Below are 22499 nucleotides of genomic sequence, written 5' to 3'. Positions count from 1 at the left end.
TCAACTCAAGCCCAACAAAGGATAAAGAAAATATGAAAAGAAGCAACCACAACCAGGGGCTAAGGGATCTCAGAAAGCAAATAAGTGAGAGGGAGTCAAAGCTTAAAGTGGCACTTATGTTGGAGTTGATGTTATCTATGTTGGCACACTTATTCTTGAATTACAGTTTAGTGTTCAGATTATTTTGAACAGTAATTTCTTGATTCCTACTTTTAAAGTAATTCAGTTTCGCTTCCGCTTTTAGTTAAACAATGAATTTCTTTTCTTTTTTCCAATTATAGTGTTGACATTATGTTTGACTCCGAATAATTGGAAACTATTTTTACTCTGATATTCTCTTCAAATTATCATTGACTTCCTTAGCTTCCTTTTTTAATGCTGTGAATATTGTGGATAAGAAATCTTATATTAAGATAACATCCTTATTATTATGGCACGATAGATCAGGTCATATTTCTAAAGAAAGAGATGATCGATTACTTCTAGCTAAAATTCTTCCTCCTGTTGATGTTTCTGGTTGGGATACTTGTGTTGATTGTACTCGTGGAAAATTGACTAAAATAAGAAAGCAGACTGCTATCTATAGTCACTCTTTATAAGAGATTATCCACACTGACATTAGTGGACCTTATTCCACCACGTTGTGCAGAAACAAGTATTTATCACTTTTATCAATGATTTTTCTCGTTATGGATTCACCTATTTAATTAAAGAAAAATCTGACGCCCTTGATAAAGTTAAAATCTTTCGAAATGTTCTTCAGAAACAATTAGGAAGAGTCATCAAAGTTGTTCTTTCAGATCGTGGAGGAGAAATTATGGTTGTTATTCAGAATATGGACTACGCATGAGGCCTTTTGCTCCATATTTTCTCGAAAATGGTGTAGTTTCTCAGTACACTATGTTAGGTTCACCTGAACAAAATGGCGTTGCTGAAAGGAGAAATCACACTCTCATGGATATGGTTAGAAGCAAGATGAGTAGAACAAATCTTCCAGAGTTTTTATGGGGTGAAGCACTTATGACTGCAACTTATATTTTAAATTATGTTCCCAGTAAATCTGTTCCCAAGACCCCTTTTGAGTTGTGGACTGGGCGAAAGCCTAGTCTGAATCATCTTCGTGTATGGGGTTATCCAGCTGAAGTAAAGATTTATGATCCTAATTTGAAAAAGTTAGATCCGAGAACAAATCTTTATTATTTCATTGGTTATCCAATGCACTCAAAAGGCTATCGCTTTTACTGTCCTACTCGTGGTACGCGAATTGTTGAATCTCAAACTGCTAAGTTTCTAGAATTTGATGTTGCTGAAAATATTCCTTCAACATCTCTTGAAATGGGGGAGTCATCTAAAGGAATTTGTATTCCTATGTCATTTTCAAGAGATGATAATAGTAGTATCTATCCTACTCCAGTTGGTAATGCTCCCATTGTTGATGAATACATTGCTCCCGATATCGAAGATGATGAAGGTCCTATTATTGATGAAGGGTCTATTAATGATGAAGCTCCTATTGTTAATGATAATCCTGTTATTGAAGAAATTCCAGTTGTGAAAGATGTTATTCAAAACAATGATCAACAAAGAGAAGTTATTCCAGAAGTACCTCCTCTAAGAAGATCTCAGAGACAAAAGAAGTCAACAAAGTGTCATGATAATTTTGTTTATCTTGGAGAAGGAGAATATGATATTGATCATTTTGTGGATCCTGTCACTTTTAGTGAAGCACTTAATAGTCCACAATCTTCAAAATGGTTATCAGCTACGGATGATGAGATCGACTCCATGAACAAAAATGGTGTATGGGAGCTAGTTTTATTACCTGATGGTTTTAAACCAATAGGTTGTAAGTGGATTTTAAAGGCTAAAAGGGATAAAAAAGGGACAGATTGAAAGGTTTAAAACGTGTTTAGTGGCTAAAGGCTTTACTCAAAGAGAAGGTATTGATTACACTCAAAATTTTCTCACCTGTTTCCACTAAAGATTCATTCAGAATTATTATGGATTTAGTTGTGCACTCTGATTCAGAGTTGCATCAAATGATTGTTAAAACTGTTGTTCTGAATGGAGAATTGAGTGAGCAAGTCTATATGTCTCAACCTGAAGGCTTCGAGGAAAATGGAAATGACAACTTGGTTTGCAAGTTAAAACGATCCATTTATGGTCTCAAACAGGCATCTCACCATTGGTACTTGAAGTTTGATAAGGTTGTGACACTGTTGGGTTTCATCGAGAACAAGTTTGACTAGTGTATTTATATGAAGATCAGTGGGAGTCATCATATTTTTTCTTGTTCTTTATGTAGACGATATTTTACTTGCCAGCAATGATTTGTCATTATTAAATGAGACCAAAAGTTTTCTGTCTACCAATTTTGATATGAAAGATCTTGGAAAGGCATCTTTAGTTTTGGAGATTGAGATTCATCATGATAAGAATTGAAAATTTCTTGGCTTACCTCAAGAAGCTTACAATAATCGTGTGCTCAAAAGGTTCAACATGGATTTGTGTAAAGCTGGTTTCGTTCCTATTTTGAAAGGGATAAATTTACTAAGCAACATTGCCCTAAGAACGACTTAAAAAGAGAAGCAATGAAGAATATCCCATATGCAAGTGCAGTAGGGAGTTTGATGTATGCTTAGGTTTACACTAGACCTGATATTGCTCTCACGGTCGATGTTCTTAGGAGATATTTATCTGATCCTGGCCATGATCATTGGGTTGCAGCCAATAAAGTTTTGAGATATTTGCATAGAACGAAGAGTTTTATGCTTGTGTATAAGCATGTCAACAATCTTTAAGTTGTTGGTTATTCAGATTCAGATTTTGGTGGTTATGTAGATGATTTAAAGTCAACTTCTGGCTATATTTTCACTTTTGTTGGTGCTGCTATTTCTTGAAAAAGTGTTAAATAGACTTTAATCGTATCATCTACTATATATGTTAAATTTTTCGTATGTTATGGGGCATCTTTGCAAGCTTTATGGTTAAAGAATTTGATTTTAGAGATACGACTAGTTGATCCTATTTCCTCTCCTATACTAATCTATTGTGATAATAATATTGTTGTTTTCTTTTCAAAGAATAATGAGATTAGTAGTGCTTCCAAATATAAGGAAATAAAGTATCTCACTATTACAGACTTGGTTAAGAAAGGAGACATTGTGATAGAATATTGAAAGACCAAGTTGATGTTTGCAGATCCTCTAACCAAAGGATTAAGTGTCATATTGTTTGATAAACATGTTTTTAATATGAGCATTTTTATAATCTTTTGTTCCTTTAGGTTAGTGGAAGTTTCTTGCTTTATCTTTTGAGATTACATTTATATGTAGTTTACTTGTTGATGTCATGAACTACTTTGTGGGCCAATACTTTTTTATTATTGGATGTTTATGCTTTCAGTTAGGCTTTGTTATATTCTCAAGAATAATTGAATTGAAAGCATGTAGTTCATATCTTGTTGTGATCATTGTATTTTAAGTATATTTACTAAATGACAATGATATTTTGTTGGCTTAATGTTTTAAGCAAGTTTAGTGACACTTACTTATTTATTAAGTAGTGTATGTTTAATTTCACTGGCTTATTCATTAAGCATCACGATATCAGTGAAATTGAGGACTGATAAGGATATTATGTTATTTAAATTGATCACATGTTGAACATAAATCCTTACCACACTACTAGACTTATTGACCATGTCGATTTAATACTTTGGTATTTGTGATTATGAATGTCTTTTGTTGATTTAAAAACAATATGATTGTCATAGTTCATTATCAAAGGTTAAATTGGACCGGTATGTTGAGATGCTATCAGAGAACTATCATTTTTTAAAGTGGCCACAAATGTTTTCCTGTTGTTCAACCCATGAGTCGTTTTCAAACAAAATTATTTTGATATATAATATATATGTATTAAAATCAATGTAGCCCAAGTGGGAGAATGTTAGACTTTTATTTGGGCTTACATTAAATTTTATTTGTTTTATTAAAACTTGGGTTGATTGGATAGTTCTTTGTTGTGTTAGCCCATGTTGTTGGTGATCAATTGTTAATGGGCTTAGCATCTGTGTGTAAAGTCTAGGTGAAGCAGAAGTGTGGACTTTTCTAGTTAACTGAAGCCTTTGATGAGCAGGCCCAGTCCAACTAGGGTTTTGTAGCTAAGTCCCCTCCCTAACTCTATAAATACATATTGTCTCATCACAATTGTATACCTTTTGATAATCAGATAAAATAAACTGTTTCTGATTTAGAGATCTAGGGAGAAAGACTTAGTTGATAGTATTGCACTATCGAATTGGAGTAACTGCTGTAACTGAGATAATTGCTATGGATCAATCAGGTACACATACCTAATTATTATATCTTATTATTGTGTTCTATGTTATATACAAATAGATCTTGGGTTTATTATTAATTTTTCTAACATGCATGTCCTAACTATTTACTCAGTCAACTGGAATTAATGCATTTTCGAAGAGATTTCATCAGAACTAATAATGCTGCAAATAAAGGCAAAATCAATATGTATCTTTGAATTTCCACTGAGACTGGAATTGTTGACTATATAATATACATATGCAGGAGGCCTGTTAAACGGAAATGAAAAGGTGTTATTGTTATATATAAAATCTAAAATCCAATCAATAAAATAAGATTCTTTTGATAAAGATACATAAATCCAAATGACTACTTTGAGTTTGAACATGTTAGCTACGTTTTGGTTGCATCAAAAGTCCAAAATCACATGGAATACCATATCTGAGTCCAATATTACTAATTCTTTCATACACTTGCAGCATTGTTGGCCTTTCATATGGCATAGGATGAACACAGTCTCTTGTTATTCTGAGCATATCCAAGATCTCATCATCAAATCCTTGCCCAATTAAGGCTTTGTCAATGGCATCATTCAATATACCAGGACTAGTCGAAACATGACTGATCCACTCTGCCAAAGTGCTGTGAAGATTAGAGCCAGAGCCAGAACCAGTTATCAACTCGAGCAACACAGTTCCACAATCATACACATCCTTCTTAACAAAATCAGACTCCCACACCCCACTATTCACAAACAACCCAGAATCACTCTCATTTGGGTACACAAACATTACTCCACCATAGTTTGAAATGATTGCTTTACCGAAATTCGATATCTTGGCTTCGAAGTAACCATCCAGTAAGACACTCCTTGAGCTTATTCTTCGATGGACTACTCGAAAGACACACTTATGGTGAAGCCATGCCAAGCCTCTGGCTATTCCCATACCAATTTTGATCCTCAGAGGCCATTGTAGGATTTTAGCATCACCTTCTTCAACTCGGTGTAAGTAATCATGGAGATTCCCATTTGTCATGTGTTTGTAGACCAGAAGCCTTTCGTTTTCAACCATGCAAAACCCCAAAAGAGGGATTAAGTTGTCATGTCTCATTCTAGCCAGAGCTAAGAGCTCAGACACAAATTGAGCCTCATTATTTGGGGTGTCATCTATTTTTTTGACAGCAAGAAACCAACCATTTGAAAGAGTGGCCTTGTACATGGTTCCTGTATTTCCTCTTCCTATCACATTGAAGATGCTGAAATTGTCTGTTGCTTTGCAAAGTTCTGGAAAACTCATCCTATTAACCATCTTTTCAAGTTGAGAAATCTGTTGTTCATTATGATATGGTTAATTAATAAGCACTCTTAACATTCTGATGAGTGAAGAGAATTTACAAGAGTGAGTGGAAAAAAGGTACCTCTTTTTGGTGTTTGAGAGTTGGAAAGTGATGCAGCTGTTCATTTTGTTTTCTCTTTTGTAAATTTTCCACCACAGAAAATATTACACTCTTCATAATCATCTTGACTTGAAACCAAGACACAGAAAGTGTGTAAAACACAACTGTAGCTGAAACAAAATAACCAGTTCCAAATCCTATTTTGAATGGATCAAGTGGTTTCATGTGATGCTTGTGAAAATGGCAGGGCCCCAAAGGCCCCCCACAAAGATCAAGATTGTTTGCAAAGCTAATAGCAGTGAATCTTGAATATGAATCAGACACTTCCCCTGACAATATATTGTTTGCCACTGAAAACTCCTTGAGCCTTGCAAGAGACATAGGGAGCTCCCTCGGGATGTTACCGGTGAGTCGGTTGTGATCAAGCTTAAGCACATTTAGATAAGTACAATAGGCAAGGCTGATTGGGATTTCACCTGAGAAGTTGTTGGAGGAGAGATTAAGACTAGTCACAAAGGGGATCAATCTTGATATGTTGTAGGGAATGTTCCCTGAGAGGTTGTTATTGGAAAGGTCCAAACCTGTCAAGCTTGTGCAGTTTGTTACCCCTCTTGGGAAAGTTCCCTTGAGTCCCATATCAGAGAGTTGAAGGTTTATGACCTTGGACTCATCACCATGCCAGCACCCAACCCCTATAAATTTACAGATGAAACCTTCTGTGTTGTTATCAAAGTTCCATGGGGAGTTTAAGTAACCAAAAGGGTCTTCAAGGGAAGCTTTAATCTCTTTCAAACAATTAATATCACTCGCAAAAGCATGAGTGGAGCCTATAAAAGAGTTAAGGAGCAAAACAAGAACAATAATGAGTGTGAGTTTGCGAGACATAGTTTTTGTTGTGTAATTACCAAGGTACGTAGGCTAACAGGAGAAGACAATACTAAATAATTAAGCTTAAATTTTGAACATGGTTGGTTTCAGGCAAATGATGGTCTGGTTGTTAATAAATACACTATTCATTCTTTCTTTCCTCCCTTCATGCTCAGTCAAACTAAAATTTTAAATCAAACTAAACAACCAAAAGTGTTTTTTACGCAGAAATTTCGTTTTAGAAAAAAATCACATTTATGAGGAGTTCAATCATGGGCCATGGCATATAATAAACATAGCAATTATTTACATAGCAATTATTACAAGCTCAACTACTTTTTCGAACAATTATGGGCCTAACACAAAGATCTAATCCATATTAATAATTTTTAATGTATCATTTGCACATGAAATCCTATGCTAATATTGTAATTGTAATCTTTATTCCATTCCAATCTTAATTACACAAAGGTAATTGGACACTGACACTATTTTAGTGTTTAGCGTGCTAATCAACTTTTTACTTAATCTATTTATTTTGTAAATTTGCTTAAATTGTTCATTTAGACTTAGTATATTTTTTTGAGTGGTCTCAAGTTAGTTTATCGAAATTTTTGACTGATTTTATATAAGTTGTTTTGTAATTATTACTTTGTATATGATTTGTTGTGATTTAAATTACTCTATCAATATATATATGCTGTGGCAAAAATACCAAATTTATCCAAGAAAAAACACATTGATATTTATTTATTTATTTTTGCTTAACAGTTAAAAATTTCATTCTTCACAGTCAAGCTTTTTTTTTTTTGGCTGAAATTTCTTCAAAGTCAAGCTTGATTGATGCATAAAAATACTCACTTTTTTTAAAAAACACGCAAAAAATTAATTTTTTTGGCCAAATCTTCTTTTAATATATCAAATCAAAATATTCAAAGAGAGGAAAAAAAACAGTATATCATCTGGATAATCTTTTTGAAAAATTTATGTATAAAGATAACGTAGACAATGGACATTGGACATGCATGAATGAGTCCAAATAATAAATTTGATTCTTTTGTCATTTTCATGAATAATAGGAATTTTCTGGGGTCAAAATGTAAAAATAAGATAATAGAGGGGTCTGTCATGCAATAACAAATTCTCACTTCTTATGAAAATGAAAACGTTTGTCCCCACAAGAAGAACGAGAGGCAAGGAGTAGTTGAAGAGGATCAAGCTAAGAGCTTTAAGTTTCCAACGAAGCCACACGATTTGCCACTCCAATCCTCTTAATCCAAAATTAGATACTTATCTTTGTTTTATATCAATTTAATTTCTTTTTCGATTGAACAATGAATGTTTGAGATTTGTTAATGACAATGTTGCCTCTTTGCTCTGCAACTCCAACTTGTTCTTCTCATTCTCAGGTCAGTTCCTTAAAACTTAACTTGTTTAGTTATTAGTAAAGTTTACTCATTTTCTTAGTAAAGTTTTCAACTTTACAGAATTAATCTATGAAATATCTTATTTTTGAACCCTTCAAAACATTATCTTGTTTAGTTATCAGTAAAGTTTACATTTTTCTTAGTAAAGCTTTGAACTTTACAGACACCCTTTCATGGAGGGGGAGGATTATTGCGTCCCTCTTTTGAGACCAGATGTGATTTGGAATACCATGTTTTTGGATCATCAATGAATATTCAAAGGGATTTCATCAGAACCAATGCTGCTAATGCAAAATCAGTCTCTTTGAATTTGGTTAATGAACATTCTTGTTCAGATGTGTCTGAACATCTTAACTGCAATTATTCCCACATGGGAAGTGGCTTCGAACTGAAGTACATCCAAAACTCAGACCTTTCTCCCACAGATATTGGAATTGTTGACTATGCAGGCCTCTTAGATGCAAAAGAGAAGGCTTTGGCAGCATCAGTTGAACCCGAAGCTGTTTTACCTATCGATTTAGCCCCCGAACCTTTACTTTCCGGGCTTCCTTCTGCCTCATTAGATGTAAAAGGTTTTGAGGAATTTGCTAATGAGGTTAGTCAAACTTTCAGTGATTCAATAAACAAAGGTGAGAATGCTCTGAAAAGCTCACTAGAGACTTTCAATTCATCAATATCATCCATCATTCAAGGTGCTAATGATGCGGTTGATAGCGCCTTTGGTAAAGCCTTTTCATCTTTTGATCAAACTGGAGAATTAGCTGGTGATAAACTCACCAACTTGTCAAGTGGCTTGAAGGAAACTACAGGCAGAGCAGCTGTTGTTGCTGTTGATGTGTTGAGAAGTACAATTGTTGCAGTGGAGAATGCTTTAGCAAATGGCACTTCGTTTGCTGTTTCTTCATACCAGTCTGCCAAAGAATCCTTTCCTCCTGAGGTTAGGGATACACTCAACTTATCTGAAGAGAGAGCAACCGAAATCTTGACACCTGCCAAGATTGCTTTTCAAAAGGTGATCATAGATTTCAGCACCCTTTTGTTTTTAATCTTTGTTTTACTTCTTCTACATGCTGAGTGAACTGTGTTTATTAATCAGGTTTATATTGCTATTGAGGGTTTTGAGAAAACTCTTGGCTTTGATCCAAATGATCCAATCGTTCCATTTGTTTTGTTGGCTGGTACCTCTGCCACTTTATGGTATGAATGATCCAAATTGCTATTTATTTTGCTTAGTTTTTTGTTTTCCTCTTTTATGTTTACCAGGAATATGTACTAGCCTATTGTGTGAGAAATTTTATATTTCTTATCAGATTTGGTGGCAGGGTCTTCTTTTGGGTGTCGACATACAGCGGTTATGCGGGAGATTTGTCTCCTCAATTGACTTTGGAGGTCTTGACAGGGAAAGAGAATGCTGTGCTCATTGATATCCGACCCGAGGCAAGACACAAGCTCTTTTGGCTTATTAATTACTTTACAGGCTTTCATATTCAAAACCTCATCTTCTTGCCATAGCCATAGCCATAGCCATTGGCTATAATAACTATATTCATAATGTTTCTCACCTTTTTCAACTTGTGATTGGCTTAAGATTATGAAAAAAAAGGAAGAAAGATTTTATCTCATCACTTCTTTTTATATTTTTATATATAGCAGTTGAAAATTTTATCCATCACAGTGATAAATGTTTCACTTTTGAGAAGCTTATTTTAAAATAGTCAATGGCTTTGTGAAGGTTTTGAGAGAAAGAGACGGCATTCCTGATCTTCGTCGAGCAGCTCGTTATCGCTATGCTAGTGTCACTCTTCCTGAGGTTGGTTTACATGCTTTATTGTTGTTTTTTATAGAATGGTTGATCTAGCTTAATAATTTTCTAGTCCTAGACTTCTTTACACAGCTTAGTTATTATTCTTAAATCTTTGAAATGTTTTAGATTGATGGATCAATGATGAAGTTGTTCAAGAATGGAAGAGACCTTGAAGACTCCTTGACTGCTGCTGTTATTAAAAACTTGAAGATTGTCCAGGTGAGGATTTAGGAGCTTAACAATTTTCGTTGCTCGGTTTTCTTTTCTTTCTTATTTTTGGAACTTGATGTATAATGGTTGTTGCTGTTTTCAACTATTTGTAGGACAGATCCAAGGTTGTAGTTCTGGATGCTGATGGTTCTCGTTCTAAAGGAATTGCAAGATCCTTGAGAAAACTTGGGGTTAAGGTTTGTGTTCCTAACTTGAATTTAAGGTGTTCTCGAATACTTCTCCATATGGCTTGTTAAACTATGGTTTGAGTCCTCATGAATCATATTGCTAGTTAAAAGTTTCAATTCAAAATTGCCCACAAAGTGATAAGATCATTTCTTTTTTAATAGAACCATATGCAATTGCAGAAATCAACATGAAAGTACTAATTTTTATATTGCGGTGTCATACATGGCAGCAACCTTACTTGGTTCAAGGTGGGTTCCAGTCTTGGGTGAAACAAGGTCTCCGGTTTAAGGAACTCAAGCCTGAGTCAACACTTACCATACTCAATGAGGTTTTTTACTTTGTAGTTTGTACATTTGGCGCTTGGCTTAATCTTATATAGTGTTATCGCTTCATAATCACGTGACACCTGTTATATTTTAGGAAGCCGAGGCAATTCTAGAAGCTATTAATCCGTCTCCAGTACAAGCTCTTGGATATGGTGTGGTAAGATACATTTCATTATTTTGGTTCTCACTGCAATCTTTCTGCTAACACAAGAAACATCTGCAGGGTTTGGCTGCAGCATTGTATGGTCTATTAGGTATGTATACATGATCTCATATCTATTTAGTTCAAGCTTTGAGGATCTATCCGTGTGAGGTTTTTAGGTGTTACCTCTCTTTTCTGACTAAGAATGGTATTATATTTGTTACAGAGTGGGAAAAGACGCTACAATTCATTGGCGTCGTTGGCATTGGTCAGGTACACTATATACTGTCATAGTCCCTTTCTACTTCTAATTACTTTCGATTTCGATTTTTAACCTTTGTGCATTATTTTCATTCCACCAGACCATTTATCGCCGGGTGGCTTCTTATGAGGGTGCTGAAGATTTCAGACGAGATGTGAAGTAAAAAACTTCTCCATATGATGTTTTACACTGTTTTCATGTTTATCTTATTCCCTGACATGGAGAAAACAAGTAATGTAATAAATTCAATAATGGTGTTTGTAGGCTATTGCTTGCTCCTGTTAGACTTGGATCTCAGGCGTTCACATGGGCAGCCGAAAAATTAGAGACGAATGGCATTGGACTACCAACATCTCCATCTTCATCGGCTGTTCAAAACCGGGTTCTTCAGGCTGCTGCAAAGCATGAATCTAAACCATCTGATGCAGAAGGTGTAGCTGATTCATCTTCTGAAGTCACAATGGCAGGGAGCGAGAAGGTAGATCTATCTGAAGCATAGAAAAAGCTTTGAGATTTGTGTGCAGCAAGTATAAGATTCTGACTTGAGAAACCCTACAATAAGCCGAAATTACCTTTTGTGTAAAAACACAACTGTTAATTAATGTCCTAATTCAAATAGTTAAACTGACTTTTGTAATTTGTACATCTTTCATTAATAATCACCCATCCAATTTCATGTTAATGGCAATAAATATGTCATCTTCCATTTTGAACATGTGTCACCATGGGCAGTCGCTAGGCCTGTAAAACCAAAACGCATTTGAAATTAAGGATGGAGAGGAGATCACGAATAACACGAATCAACGAACTTCTTTAAGCAAAAGTTTTCATTTTTCCTGTTTCTTATTCCTCAATATTTGGTCCTCTTTAAAGTTTGAGGGTGGATATAGGTTTAGCTGAAAATAATAATAATAATAATAATAATAATAATAATAATAATAATAATAATAATAATAATTTTCCTTGAATAAGAACTGGATGAAACCATTCAGCTAATTAATTTCTCCTACAAAAATATTCCTTGAGCTCAATTGTACTCAAATTTATTCTCCATACCACCATCATAATTTTATTTTAATTACATAATATACTAAAACAAATCTTGAATATGGTACTTACTTTTGCAAAAATAAAATCTTAATTAGCAGAAAAAAAGGGGTGAAAGTGGAAAAAGCAAAAATTGGGGAGATGAAACCAATAAGTAATAACACTTCGCGCCATTGAGCTTGGTTAAGCTCTGCAACTCTGTGTGCGTAGAACAATCCAACCCAACCCAACCCACTGTCCGAATCTTCCCTCTAGGGTTCACCACCGAATCACTCTCTCATTTCAGGTATGATTATGCTATTTTCCTTCTCATTGCTTTAATATATATATTAAAAAATTATATACTGAACGATATTGTTCCCTAGGGTTTTTGAATTTTGCGAAATGAGGCAATATTTTTGCTCCAGCTTTGGTTTTCTATGGAGTTTTCAGTTCTTTTGTTTTTGTTTTTTCATGTATCAGTTGAAATTTGAAAGTTTTGTATGGCTGGTTATTTTCTCAACATTGTATACGTTTTTCTAGTGCATTTTCTTTTGGTGGATCGTTTGAGAATTTCCCTTATGCATCGCTCTTTATCTTTTTTTAATCTTTCATTATTTAGGATTTTTTGTTTTTGGACAATGACGGCTCGTAATTGAATATGGTTGGTTAACTTTTCTTACAGTATTTTTCTTGCTCCGTCTTTTTCCCTGAAGGAGTTTATGAAATGCTATCAACTTATTCCCAAATTCCTGCTTTTTGGCAAATTAGTTTCATTCTTATACAATTTTCTGATTAGTTTAACCATAGAGTCCTGTAGGAAGAGATATTTCTATACCATTAAATTTGTTGGGATATTTAATTCGTTCAATATGGTCTTTAAAAGATATCTCTTTTCTTGTGTTGTGTTCTGTGATGACTTAGTTGTTTTTTTTAACAATCTCGGAGTTTGGCCTTATTAACAATCGGAACTCTCTCTGTTTTGTTTACATGTAGAAAACCGGATTATAGCCATGGTTAGCGCCGGATTTGAGGTGGGAGTGGTTCCTTTCAACCCAGATGGCTGGGGTCCCATGGAAGCAACCTCCACGTCCGCCGCCTCTTCTAATCTCCCTCTCAATGTACCTTTTGCCCCATTCTCTCGCTCTGACAAAATCGGCCGAATCGCTGATTGGACCAGAAACTTCAACAACCAATCCAGGCCCAAGAATCAACCCTCCGATTCTGCCTTTGATTTCTCCAACGACGATTCATTCCCCGGGTACGCCGACGACGACGCCTCCTTCAGATTGGTCGACGGCAAGCCTCCCCCGCGCCCCAAATTCGGACCCAAGTGGAGGTACCAGCAGCAACGGCAGCTCCCTCAGCGACGCGACGAGGAGGTCGAGGCACGGAAGCGAGAGGCCGAGAAGGAGCGCGCCCGCCGCGACCGTCATTACAACAATAACAGGTCCAATGTCAACCAGTTCAGGCGTGAGGCGGCCGTGTTCAAATCATCTGTGGATATTCAGCCGGAGTGGAATATGCTCGAGCAGATTCCCTTCTCAACTTTCTCCAAGCTCTCCTTCACTGTTCCCGAGCCGGAGGACCTTCTTCTCTGTGGAGGCCTAGAGTTCTATGACCGGTCGTTCGATCGGACTGCTCCGAAGAATGAGCGCCGTCTTGAGCGGTTCAAGAATAGGAATTTCTTCAAAGTCACAACCACTGATGACCCAATTATCCGAAGGCTTGCTAACGAGGATAAAGCCACCGTCTTTGCGACTGACACTATTCTGTCCTCTCTTATGTGCGCGCCCAGGTCGGTTTATTCCTGGGATATTGTGATCCAGCGAGTTGGGAACAAGTTATTCTTTGATAAAAGGGATGGGTCGCAGCTTGATTTGCTTTCTGTTCACGAGACCTCTCAGGAGCCTTTGCCCGAGGCCAAGGATGATATCAATTCTGCCTACTCTTTGAGTGTTGAGGCTGCTTATATCAACCAGAATTTCTCGCAGCAAGTCTTGGTTAGGGACGGCAATAAGGTCACCTTTGATGAGCCTAATCCTTTTGCTAATGAAGGGGAGGAGGTAGCTTCGGTGGCTTACAGATACAGAAGATGGAAGCTTGATGAGAACATGCATCTTATTGCTAGATGTGAGGTTCAGAGTGTTGTTGAGGTCAACAAGCAGAGATCTTTCCTCACCTTGAATGCTCTTAATGAATTCGATCACAAGTACTCTGGTGATTGGAGGCAGAAGTTGGAGAGTCAGAGGGGTGCGGTTTTGGCTACTGAGCTTAAGAACAACGCTAACAAGTTGGCTAAATGGACTGCACAAGCCCTTCTGGCCAGTGCAGATTTGATGAAGTTGGGATATGTTTCGAGGGTGCATCCTCGTGACCATTTCAATCATGTGATTTTGGCTGTTGTTGGATACAAACCAAAAGAGTTTGCAACTCAGATCAATCTCAACACTTCAAACATGTGGGGCATTGTGAAATCTATTGTGGACTTGTGTATGAAGTTGAAAGAGGGCAAGTATGTTCTCGTGAAGGATCCTTCTAAACCTCAAGTTAGAATTTATGAAGTGCCGTCTGATGCTTTTGAGAATGATTACGTTGAAGAGCCACTGCCCGAGGACGAGCAAGTACAGCCTCTTGCGGAAAATGCTGATGTTGAGGCTGCAACTGATGCTGCAGTTGATGTTGAAGATAAGCCAATTGAAGCTGAAGCTTGATGTGGTTAGGTAGTTTTTTCTGTCACAAATACTATTTTTAGTTGTCTACTTTATTTTGATCGACTCATGTTACTAGTTCTGTGTTGATGTCACTTACACTGATTTATGCTTTATATAAACAATGTGTTGATATTGGTTTTGGCTATGTAGATTTGTAAGGAAGTACACTAGTAATCGATCAGCACACGTGTCTTTAGGTTTTTTTTGCTTATTTTGATGGTTGGTGATGATGCTTTGTAACCTAGCATTGTTGTGCATATCGGGTATACAAGCAAATACATAGAACTGTGTTAGCAAAGATATAATATAATGTGTATACAAAATCACACATAAGGTGATTCCTGATGTTGGAGTCGTGTTAGTGGATTCTCCAAATCTTAAACTTGTTTGAATTAGGAGCCTTCCTTTCATTGTTAAATTGATTCAATTCATCATGTTTGATTTTGGTATGGATCTGTTAACTTTGATTGAAGTAAGTCTTTCTTTCATTGATAGCTGTATTTGATTCCTTATTTTTAGATTTTTTTAGCTGATTCTTCAGCCTTAGCTCTTTCTTTCGCAGTCAACTTGATTTGATTTCTCATTTTAGATTTTGTTAGCTGATTCTTCAAGGTCTTAGCTCTTTCTTTCACAGTCAAATTGATTTGATTTGTGAAGTAGGATTTTGTAAGAGGAATTTTCGAAGTCTTTAAATTTGAGTAAGATATCATAGTTTTAGCATATGAGTAGCAGCCCTTGTTTCATTTTTAACCGAGTTCATTATGTCAAATTGGATCTATTTTAGCTTGTAGCATGGTTGATGTTCAATTATCAGCTGTCTCATAATTAAAAGCAAATAATTATTGTTTTTGTACAGAGAGAACAGAAGGTGGTATGAAGCGGCGGAAGCAGCTACATTTGTAATCAGAATCACAAGATAACAAAAGGCTTCATTTTTGTTTATTTACTTTTGTCAAGTCTTTTTCAGTTTTTTAAGATTTTTAGAGCTTTTATTTCTTATTATTGAGTTTCTGAACTGAATGGGATGATTTTGTGTGTTGTGTTTGGCTGAAATGAAAGATTCCTGTCTTATTAATTATTATTGTTATTGTTGTTGTTGTTGTTTGGAATACTTTGTCTTCTTATAATTATTATTATATTTTTATTAGTCAGCATTGACTGATTTAATCATATAACAAGATTATATAGTTACCACTTTCATTGAAAATTTAACTCAAAATGAAAAGGGATTACGAGAAACAACAATCAAACATCAAACTAATTGAAACTAAGTTTGCAAGATCCTTGAGAAAACTTGGGATTAAGGTTTGTATTCCTAACTTGAATTTAAGGTGATATTGAATACTTCTCCTTGCGCTAGTTAAAAGTTTCAATTCAAATTGCCCACAAAGTGATAATATGACTTAACTTAAAAGGATCATTTCTTTTTTAATAGAACCACATCTGCAATTGCAGGAAACAACATGAAAGTACTAATTTTTATATTGTGGTATCATACATTGGCAGCAACCTTACTTAATTCAAGGGGGGTTCCAGTTTTGGGTGAAACAAGGTCTTCGGTTTAAGGAACTCAAGTCTGAGTCAACACTTACCATACTCAGGGTATTTACTTTGTGTAGTTTGTTGTACATTTGGCGCTCGGCTTTTATCGCTGTATGATCACGCAAAATCTGTTATATTCTAGGAAGCCGAGGCAATTTTAGAGGATATTAATCCGTCTCTTGTACAAGCTCTTGGATATGGTGTGGTAAGATACATTTCGTTATTTTGGTTTTCGCTGCAATAATCTTACTTTCTGCTAACATAAGAGACATCTGCAGGGTTTGGCTGCAGCATTGTATGGTCTATTAGGTGTATATACATGATCTCATATCTATTCAATTCAAGTTTTGAGGATCTATCTATGTGAGGTTTTTAAGAATGGTATAACATTTGTTACAGAGTGGGAAAAGACGCTACAATTCATTGGCGTCCTTGGCATCGTTCAGGTACACTATATACTGCCCTAGTCCCTTTCTACTTCTACTTACTTTCGATTTCGATATTTAACCTTTGTGCATTTTTTCATTCCACCAGACCATTTATCGACGGGTTGCTTCTTATGAGGGTGCTGAAGATTTCAGACGAGATGTGAAGTAAAAAACTTCTCCATATGATGTTTTACACTGTTTTCATGTTTATCTTATTCCCTGTTATGGAGAAAACAGATAATGATGTAATAAACATATGATGGTGTTTGCAGGCTATTGGACTACAACCATCTCCATCGTTCTCAGCTGTTCAAAACTGGGTTCTTCAGGCTACTGCAAAGCATGAATTTAAACCATCTGATGCAGAAGGTCTCGCTCCACAATGCTGGGGAGCGAGAAGGTAGATCTCTCGGAAGCATAGAAAAAGCTTTGAGATATCTGTGCAGCAAGCAAGTATAAGATTCTGATTTGAGAATTAAAGAATTGAAACTAGGCCACATTACCGTACAATAAGCCGCCGTGATTATTCAGAAATTACCTTTTTGTGTAAAAACACAACTGTTAATTAAGCTGATTCAAATAGTTCAATTGACTTTTGTACATCTTTCATTAATAATCACCCCTTCCAAATCCAATTTCATGTTCATACGCCCAATAAATATGTTGGGATCCTAGAAGTAACCATTTTGATTTTATTGCCAATGGAATTTTTACAATATATACATATAGATGTGACATATTCCTACACTAATAATAACATATTAAAAGAATGCAGAGAGATTACAAAGTCACGCAAAAATGACTTCATTCCTTCTCTGCAATTACCACGAAAACATCCTTCACTGACCACCTTCGTCTGATGCTTTTCGATGGAGGATTGATAATAGCTCTCTCGGCATCAGCTAACCGGTAACCTATTACAATCTCCCTCCTCTGTCGAGCTCTTATGATTATTTCATAAAAACTTAATTCCTCACCTTCGAAGAGATAGAGATCTGCTTGCCTTATTTGTAACTCATTTCCCTGGAAAGGAAAAACTAATAACTTTACAAAATACAAAAAGTTCTAACAGAAAAAGGACACCATGGATAATCTCCAAGTAATATTGTTTTGTTCCTTAACTTATGAGTGTCTTTCATGTTACATGGGACAACATAAAATTTTCATGTGGATAATTTTCAGAGGGTACAAGTAATTTTGTGCCCCAAGTTATGAAAGGAAAGATTACCTCCTCTGCAAAGAGCTCTTCCAATACATCATTTATTTGTCGATCCTCAGCAACCATGGCTAATGCCATGCTGACAAGCTCGTTTGACAGCACATAATCACTGATTTTTGACATGGCTAACAGATTTTTTGTCCTCGGATCCAAAATCTCACTTATTATAACTGACTTGTCGGAAGCCTGCTGCATTTCACCAATCCAAGAGCCCGGAGAGAAACTTCCATTTTGAACATGTGTCACCATGGGTAGTCGCTTGGCCTGTAAAACCAAAAAGCATTTGAAATTCAAGGATGGAGATCAATATTGTAGCAGTTAATAGTTAACAAATAAGAATAACCAAACAAGTACCTGAATATCACGAATCAACAGTAATGTGGCAAGAGATCTAGAATCCGCTTGAATTGCTGAATCTTCCACAGACTCATCGGCCAAAATTAAGATCTGCACAGGCATTTGTCCCATTGTCATTGACGGCAGTAAATCTCTCTCCTATTTAATATGTTACATAGCTCATGATTTTCATGCATCTATTTCGCCCAAGCTCAACCATAACTTCTTTAAGCTATCAAATTTGGTTTTGCAATTAAACCGTTGCGTATATTTATGTATTTTCTTCGCTCGTTCCTATTCTCCTACCAATGCTTATGAAGGATGTCTTACTCCTCATGCAACTAAACTCACCGAATCAAAAGATTCCAAAGGAAGACTTTCCAAATGGCGTCGTATAACAGCATTTCCTTCACGATTAACCAAAGTTATATTCTCCAACCGCTCTATGTCAAGGCCGCCATCAATAAGCTTTTTTTCCCTTTCCTTTTCTGCGACTTCATTAAACATCCACAGCTCCGAACCTTGAGCCAGAAAGGCATCCAAGACCTGAACAGCATAGATGTAAAAGGAGTAACTTCACCCAACTTAAATAGATTATTCTACGATGTGCCATTATAGATGTAATAAGTAAAAGTTCTATGATTGGCAATTGCAGAAGTGCGATCCATTACAAAGAATTTAACACAAAGCAGTAAACTGTTTCGGACATGGCTGAGCATGTACTATTAGCATGATTGCAGAACCCTTTGCCCTTGTGACATTACCATAATCATATCTTCCATATCTCGTCGCCAACCACAAAAAAGTATCTTTTCTTCTTTCGTTGGAACAATAAAGTCTCTGGGTAGACTTCCTCTCCAAACCTGCAGCATTCAGGCGAAAAAGGGAAATTAGGAGCTTCAATAGAAAGACTTACCACAATCATATCATCAATGTCCCTCCTCCATCCACATAGTAGAATCTTCTGTGGCTTTCTTGCTGGCCGAGAAGTGTGTATAAATGATGCCTCTTTGACCTGAATGATCAAAGTGATTGTACTTTTGTGAGTTTAAATAAGGGCATCCACATCCCCCATTTATTAAAACTCCACTGTCTGCAACAGCAAGTCATGCAAAACTTTTCATTTTAAAAAACATGTATTCCTTCCTATTTCTTATTCCTCAATATTTCCTCCTCTTTAAACTTTGAGCCTGGATATAGCTTTAGCTGAAGTGGAGCATGCCAAGCCTCTGACAGCTCATTCAGCAATTATATTTTTCCTTGAATAAGAACTGCTGGATGGAACCGTTCCTCCAATTTAGTTCATACCACAATAGTGCTTGTACACAGATATTTCTTGAGCTCAATTTTTAGTCAAATTTATTCTCAATATGACCAAAATTTTCTTATTTAAATACAAAATATATTAAAAGAAAAACAAAAATAATTTTGACTAAAATTGTGGTAAAATAAATCTTTTATATAACAAATTTTAATATTAACTAGACTAAAGGAGGGTAAGCAGGTAATAAAACAAACATCAGGATCATCAGGATTGAGTATTAAGGGAATTGTGAAAGTACCATAGGTAAAGAAGCTGGAGCATACGTATCATCATCCTCTGCTATAACAAGAACTTCATCGCCTTCTTGTAGAACATAGGAATCGTCAGGATTCAGAATGATCTTTCCATCTAATGATGCAACCTTGACCCCACAAGGAATTGCATCAGGAAAACTTATCAGCACATTTTCAAAATGCATGCCATCCAACTGTTGCCACCTTTTGATGTAGAACTCACAATTTTCAAACCCAAGGATATCTTCCCAAATCTGTCATAACGTGCTCATCATTGAGAAAGTAATAAACTTGAGATTAAAAAACTAAATAAAATACGAAACGAAAAAGTAGATATGACCATCCATAATAATGTTAGAAGTAACCTGCGCAAGGCCTGGCTGTCTAGCGCATTGAATCATCAGACGACCAATTACATCATGAGCCACAACAGTCTCAACAAGGTCCCCACCAACAAGTTTTACAAGAACCTCATTGTCAAGATCGCTTAGTTCAACCACTATATGTCCTCTTAATCCTTCTTTTACTCCAGTCAGACTTAAAACTGTTCTCAGTGCACGAGCATCACTCTGCATCAACAAAAGTAATGACTTAAGCTTAAACTTGACCAATTAGCAAATGTCATATCTGCACTTTAATGAAGAATACCTGATCAGCATTTCCATCTTCAGCGAGGATGACTATTGCGCGGGCCTTGGAAACAGATACCTATAATGAAAAATGTATTAGCAACACAAAAGAATCTTCTAACTGTAAGGAAAGGTTGCAGAATGATGTAACTTAACCTTTTTCAAGTCAACTAGAATAAGAGGGCTCCCACTTCTGCATATGACAGATGTTCCTTTGAAATCAAATTCCATTTTGGCAATATCAAGCTCCATTTCTTCTTTGTCCCTCTCAGCCATTACCACAACCATTCCTCCACCCAAACTCTCATTTGCTATTGCGAGCTGATTTAACAGTGACCCCTGGAATTGGAAAATGGCTATTTAGCAGTCACAATAAATTACAAGCACTTTGTTTCATCTTCTATTTTGCAATAAAACAAAAAGAATAATTAAATTTTCACATGGATCAGCCACAGAAGTAAAAGCTTACCAATTTATCACTCCATCCAAGAATCAAAGTATGGTTTTGCTCAACTACCTCACTTCTTCCTTTCCTCAAAGAATCAAACTTCTCAGAAATAGCATCAGAGACAAGGCCAAGCATCATTGCAAAAACAAGCATACCCCCGAAACTAATAGAAACAGATACTAATCTTTCACCAAACTTTTCAGAGTTAGTGTGATTGCCAGAATCAGCTACATAAGTCCACGACAACCAAAGGCACTCCGCTAAGCTATCGTCTTTTACACCAAAAAGCGCCAATCCACCAAGACAGATAAGTAACAATGTTGCAACTAACAATCCCAGCGACTTAGCATATGGATTAACAGATAAAAATGCATCTACCCTATATGCTAGCTGCTTGTTTAGAGAAACTTCTTCTGAACTATTTTCTGATGATCTTGATCTTGACCTTGACACATAGTCAACATACTTCAAAACAAGAAGTGGAATAGACAACAGTGTGACAGAGACAAACAGAGCTAATCTCTTCAAGCCTTTACTGGGGACATGGTGTACGGAATCACTACCATCATTAATAATTCTTGACACATTGTGTACTTGCAATAAATTTTCAAGCTCGTAAATATGCTCCTAAAATCAAAAAACAAAAACTTTGATAAGAGTTGAATTGCAATGCGCACAAATTTAAGGAACAGGGGAAAACAAAATTAAGTTTACCTGCAACTCATTGACTTGGTCGTGTAAAGAGAAGTTTTGGTACAGTAGTGATGAGAAAGCCGTGATCAGAATCTGCAACCGCGTTTACAACTATGAGCGCTTCACAACACAATGTTACATATATGATAATATACAAATTGAGATCGAGAGAGTACCGCTACGGTGATAGCCATTTTCCAGCGAATTCGAAGCTGAGAACCGTTAAGCTTGATCTTCTTCGAACCAGAAGCATTGTCACCAACAACGGCGGACGAAGTCTCGACCTTTGGGGCCGAAACGGAGTCCGAGGAATCCGATGTCGGAGGAAGATCGGTCCAACGAGTGAAGCCAGCTCTCCGGCGAAGGCGAGCATTGTGGAATGTTGTATGAGGCGGAGTGGCGGCGGCGACGGCGGAGGAGGAAGCGTGGCGGCGGAAAGGAGGGCGGGAGAGAGGAGGGTTTTGGGAGAAGCGGCGAGGGTATTTTGGTAAATTAGGGTTGGAATAGACTATAGGCGGTGGTGAAGGAAAGTACCAATCTCTACTGGTGGTGGTAGAGGGACCACTGTCCAAGTCAACGGACATAAGTGTAAATAGTTACTCTTCCTGAGGGGCTTTTTTGGAATAAAAACAAATAACGAACAAACTTTTTTTTTTAGTTTTAAGATTTTTAGAGCTTTTTATTTCTTATAATTGAGTTTCTGAATTTGAATGGAATGATTTGTGTACTGTGTTTTGCTGGAATTAAGTCTTTAACAAATGGTTAATCATTCATCCCATGTTATCTTATTATTATTATTATTTTTATCATTGTTTGTGTTTGGAATACTTTGTCTTCTTATAATTATTATTGTATAATCAATCAGCATTGACTGACTTATTAATCATATAACAACATTATTACCATTTTCATTCAATATTTAACTCCAAATGAAAAGGGATTATGAGAAACAACAAT

At 36.2% G+C, this 22499-nt stretch overlaps 4 protein-coding genes across 6 annotated transcripts; 2 read left to right on the top strand and 2 right to left on the bottom strand.

Moving 5' to 3' along the window:
* Positions 1-4600: 4600 nt before the first annotated feature.
* LOC115704922 (probably inactive leucine-rich repeat receptor-like protein kinase At5g48380) lies at positions 4601-6769 on the bottom strand. The gene is made up of 2 exons (XM_061118727.1): positions 5745-6769; positions 4601-5653 (listed from the first exon to the last, which is right to left on the bottom strand). The coding sequence occupies exons 1-2, from the start codon at positions 6606-6608 to the stop codon at positions 4715-4717; spliced, it is 1803 nt and encodes a 600-aa protein (XP_060974710.1). The 5' UTR covers positions 6609-6769; the 3' UTR covers positions 4601-4714.
* A 972-nt stretch (positions 6770-7741) lies between these two features.
* Positions 7742-15771, top strand: LOC115708047 (uncharacterized). Its single transcript, XM_030636217.2, has 14 exons — positions 7742-7999; positions 8181-9029; positions 9114-9214; positions 9340-9454; positions 9750-9827; positions 9948-10040; positions 10145-10228; positions 10450-10548; positions 10641-10703; positions 10770-10800; positions 10915-10961; positions 11051-11109; positions 11215-12283; positions 15547-15771. Exons 1-13 carry the CDS (start codon positions 7946-7948, stop codon positions 11447-11449), a joined length of 1908 nt encoding a protein of 635 aa, XP_030492077.2. The 5' UTR covers positions 7742-7945; the 3' UTR covers positions 11450-12283; positions 15547-15771.
* On the top strand, positions 12140-15771 carry LOC115708045 (eukaryotic translation initiation factor 3 subunit D). Of its 2 annotated transcripts, none has more exons than XM_030636214.2 (3): positions 12140-12283; positions 12973-14699; positions 15547-15771. In XM_030636214.2, the coding sequence occupies exon 2, from the start codon at positions 12990-12992 to the stop codon at positions 14688-14690; it is 1701 nt and encodes a 566-aa protein (XP_030492074.2). In that variant the 5' UTR covers positions 12140-12283; positions 12973-12989; the 3' UTR covers positions 14691-14699; positions 15547-15771. The 2 variants fall into 2 exon arrangements, with proteins under 2 accessions (XP_030492074.2, XP_030492075.2); XM_030636215.2 differs by having other exon boundaries at positions 12190-12283; positions 12988-14699.
* Positions 15772-17165: 1394 nt separating this feature from the next.
* On the bottom strand, positions 17166-22278 carry LOC115708044 (ion channel CASTOR). 2 transcript variants are annotated; one of them, XM_030636213.2, is made up of 12 exons: positions 21719-22278; positions 21564-21635; positions 20871-21476; positions 20558-20740; positions 20421-20480; positions 20138-20341; positions 19778-20026; positions 19132-19230; positions 18567-18761; positions 18234-18326; positions 17889-18143; positions 17166-17683 (listed from the first exon to the last, which is right to left on the bottom strand). In XM_030636213.2, exons 1-12 carry the CDS (start codon positions 22124-22126, stop codon positions 17465-17467), a joined length of 2643 nt encoding a protein of 880 aa, XP_030492073.2. In that variant the 5' UTR covers positions 22127-22278; the 3' UTR covers positions 17166-17464. The 2 variants fall into 2 exon arrangements, with proteins under 2 accessions (XP_030492073.2, XP_030492072.2); XM_030636212.2 differs by lacking the exon at positions 19132-19230 and adding an exon at positions 18980-19078 and having other exon boundaries at positions 21719-22277.
* Positions 22279-22499: the final 221 nt, after the last annotated feature.

Source organism: Cannabis sativa, chromosome 1, assembly GCF_029168945.1.
Source record: "Cannabis sativa cultivar Pink pepper isolate KNU-18-1 chromosome 1, ASM2916894v1, whole genome shotgun sequence".
Lineage (NCBI taxonomy): Eukaryota > Viridiplantae > Streptophyta > Magnoliopsida > Rosales > Cannabaceae > Cannabis > Cannabis sativa.
The sequence above is the reverse complement of the archived record's forward strand: the minus strand, read 5'-3'. Positions and strand labels throughout refer to the sequence as shown.

What these genes read in the sequence shown, in the direction of transcription:
- LOC115708047 (XM_030636217.2), top strand. Translation starts at nt 7,946, where the DNA reads ATGACAATGTTGCCTCTTTGCTCTGCAACTCCAACTTGTTCTTCTCAT. An exon ending in GGTACCTCTGCCACTTTATG is followed by an intron (nt 9,215 to 9,339) that starts GTATGAATGATC and finishes ATTTGGTGGCAG; the next exon opens with GGTCTTCTTTTGGGTGTCGA. An exon ending in TGAGAAAACTTGGGGTTAAG is followed by an intron (nt 10,229 to 10,449) that starts GTTTGTGTTCCT and finishes CATACATGGCAG; the next exon opens with CAACCTTACTTGGTTCAAGG.
- LOC115704922 (XM_061118727.1), bottom strand. Translation starts at nt 6,608, where the DNA reads ATGTCTCGCAAACTCACACTCATTATTGTTCTTGTTTTGCTCCTTAAC. An exon ending in CTCTCAAACACCAAAAAGAG is followed by an intron (nt 5,654 to 5,744) that starts GTACCTTTTTTC and finishes AATGAACAACAG; the next exon opens with ATTTCTCAACTTGAAAAGAT.
- LOC115708044 (XM_030636213.2), bottom strand. Translation starts at nt 22,126, where the DNA reads ATGTCCGTTGACTTGGACAGTGGTCCCTCTACCACCACCAGTAGAGAT. An exon ending in TTCTAGTTGACTTGAAAAAG is followed by an intron (nt 20,481 to 20,557) that starts GTTAAGTTACAT and finishes TTTTCATTATAG; the next exon opens with GTATCTGTTTCCAAGGCCCG. An exon ending in ACATTGATGATATGATTGTG is followed by an intron (nt 18,762 to 19,131) that starts GTAAGTCTTTCT and finishes TATGCTGTTCAG; the next exon opens with GTCTTGGATGCCTTTCTGGC.
- LOC115708045 (XM_030636214.2), top strand. Translation starts at nt 12,990, where the DNA reads ATGGTTAGCGCCGGATTTGAGGTGGGAGTGGTTCCTTTCAACCCAGAT.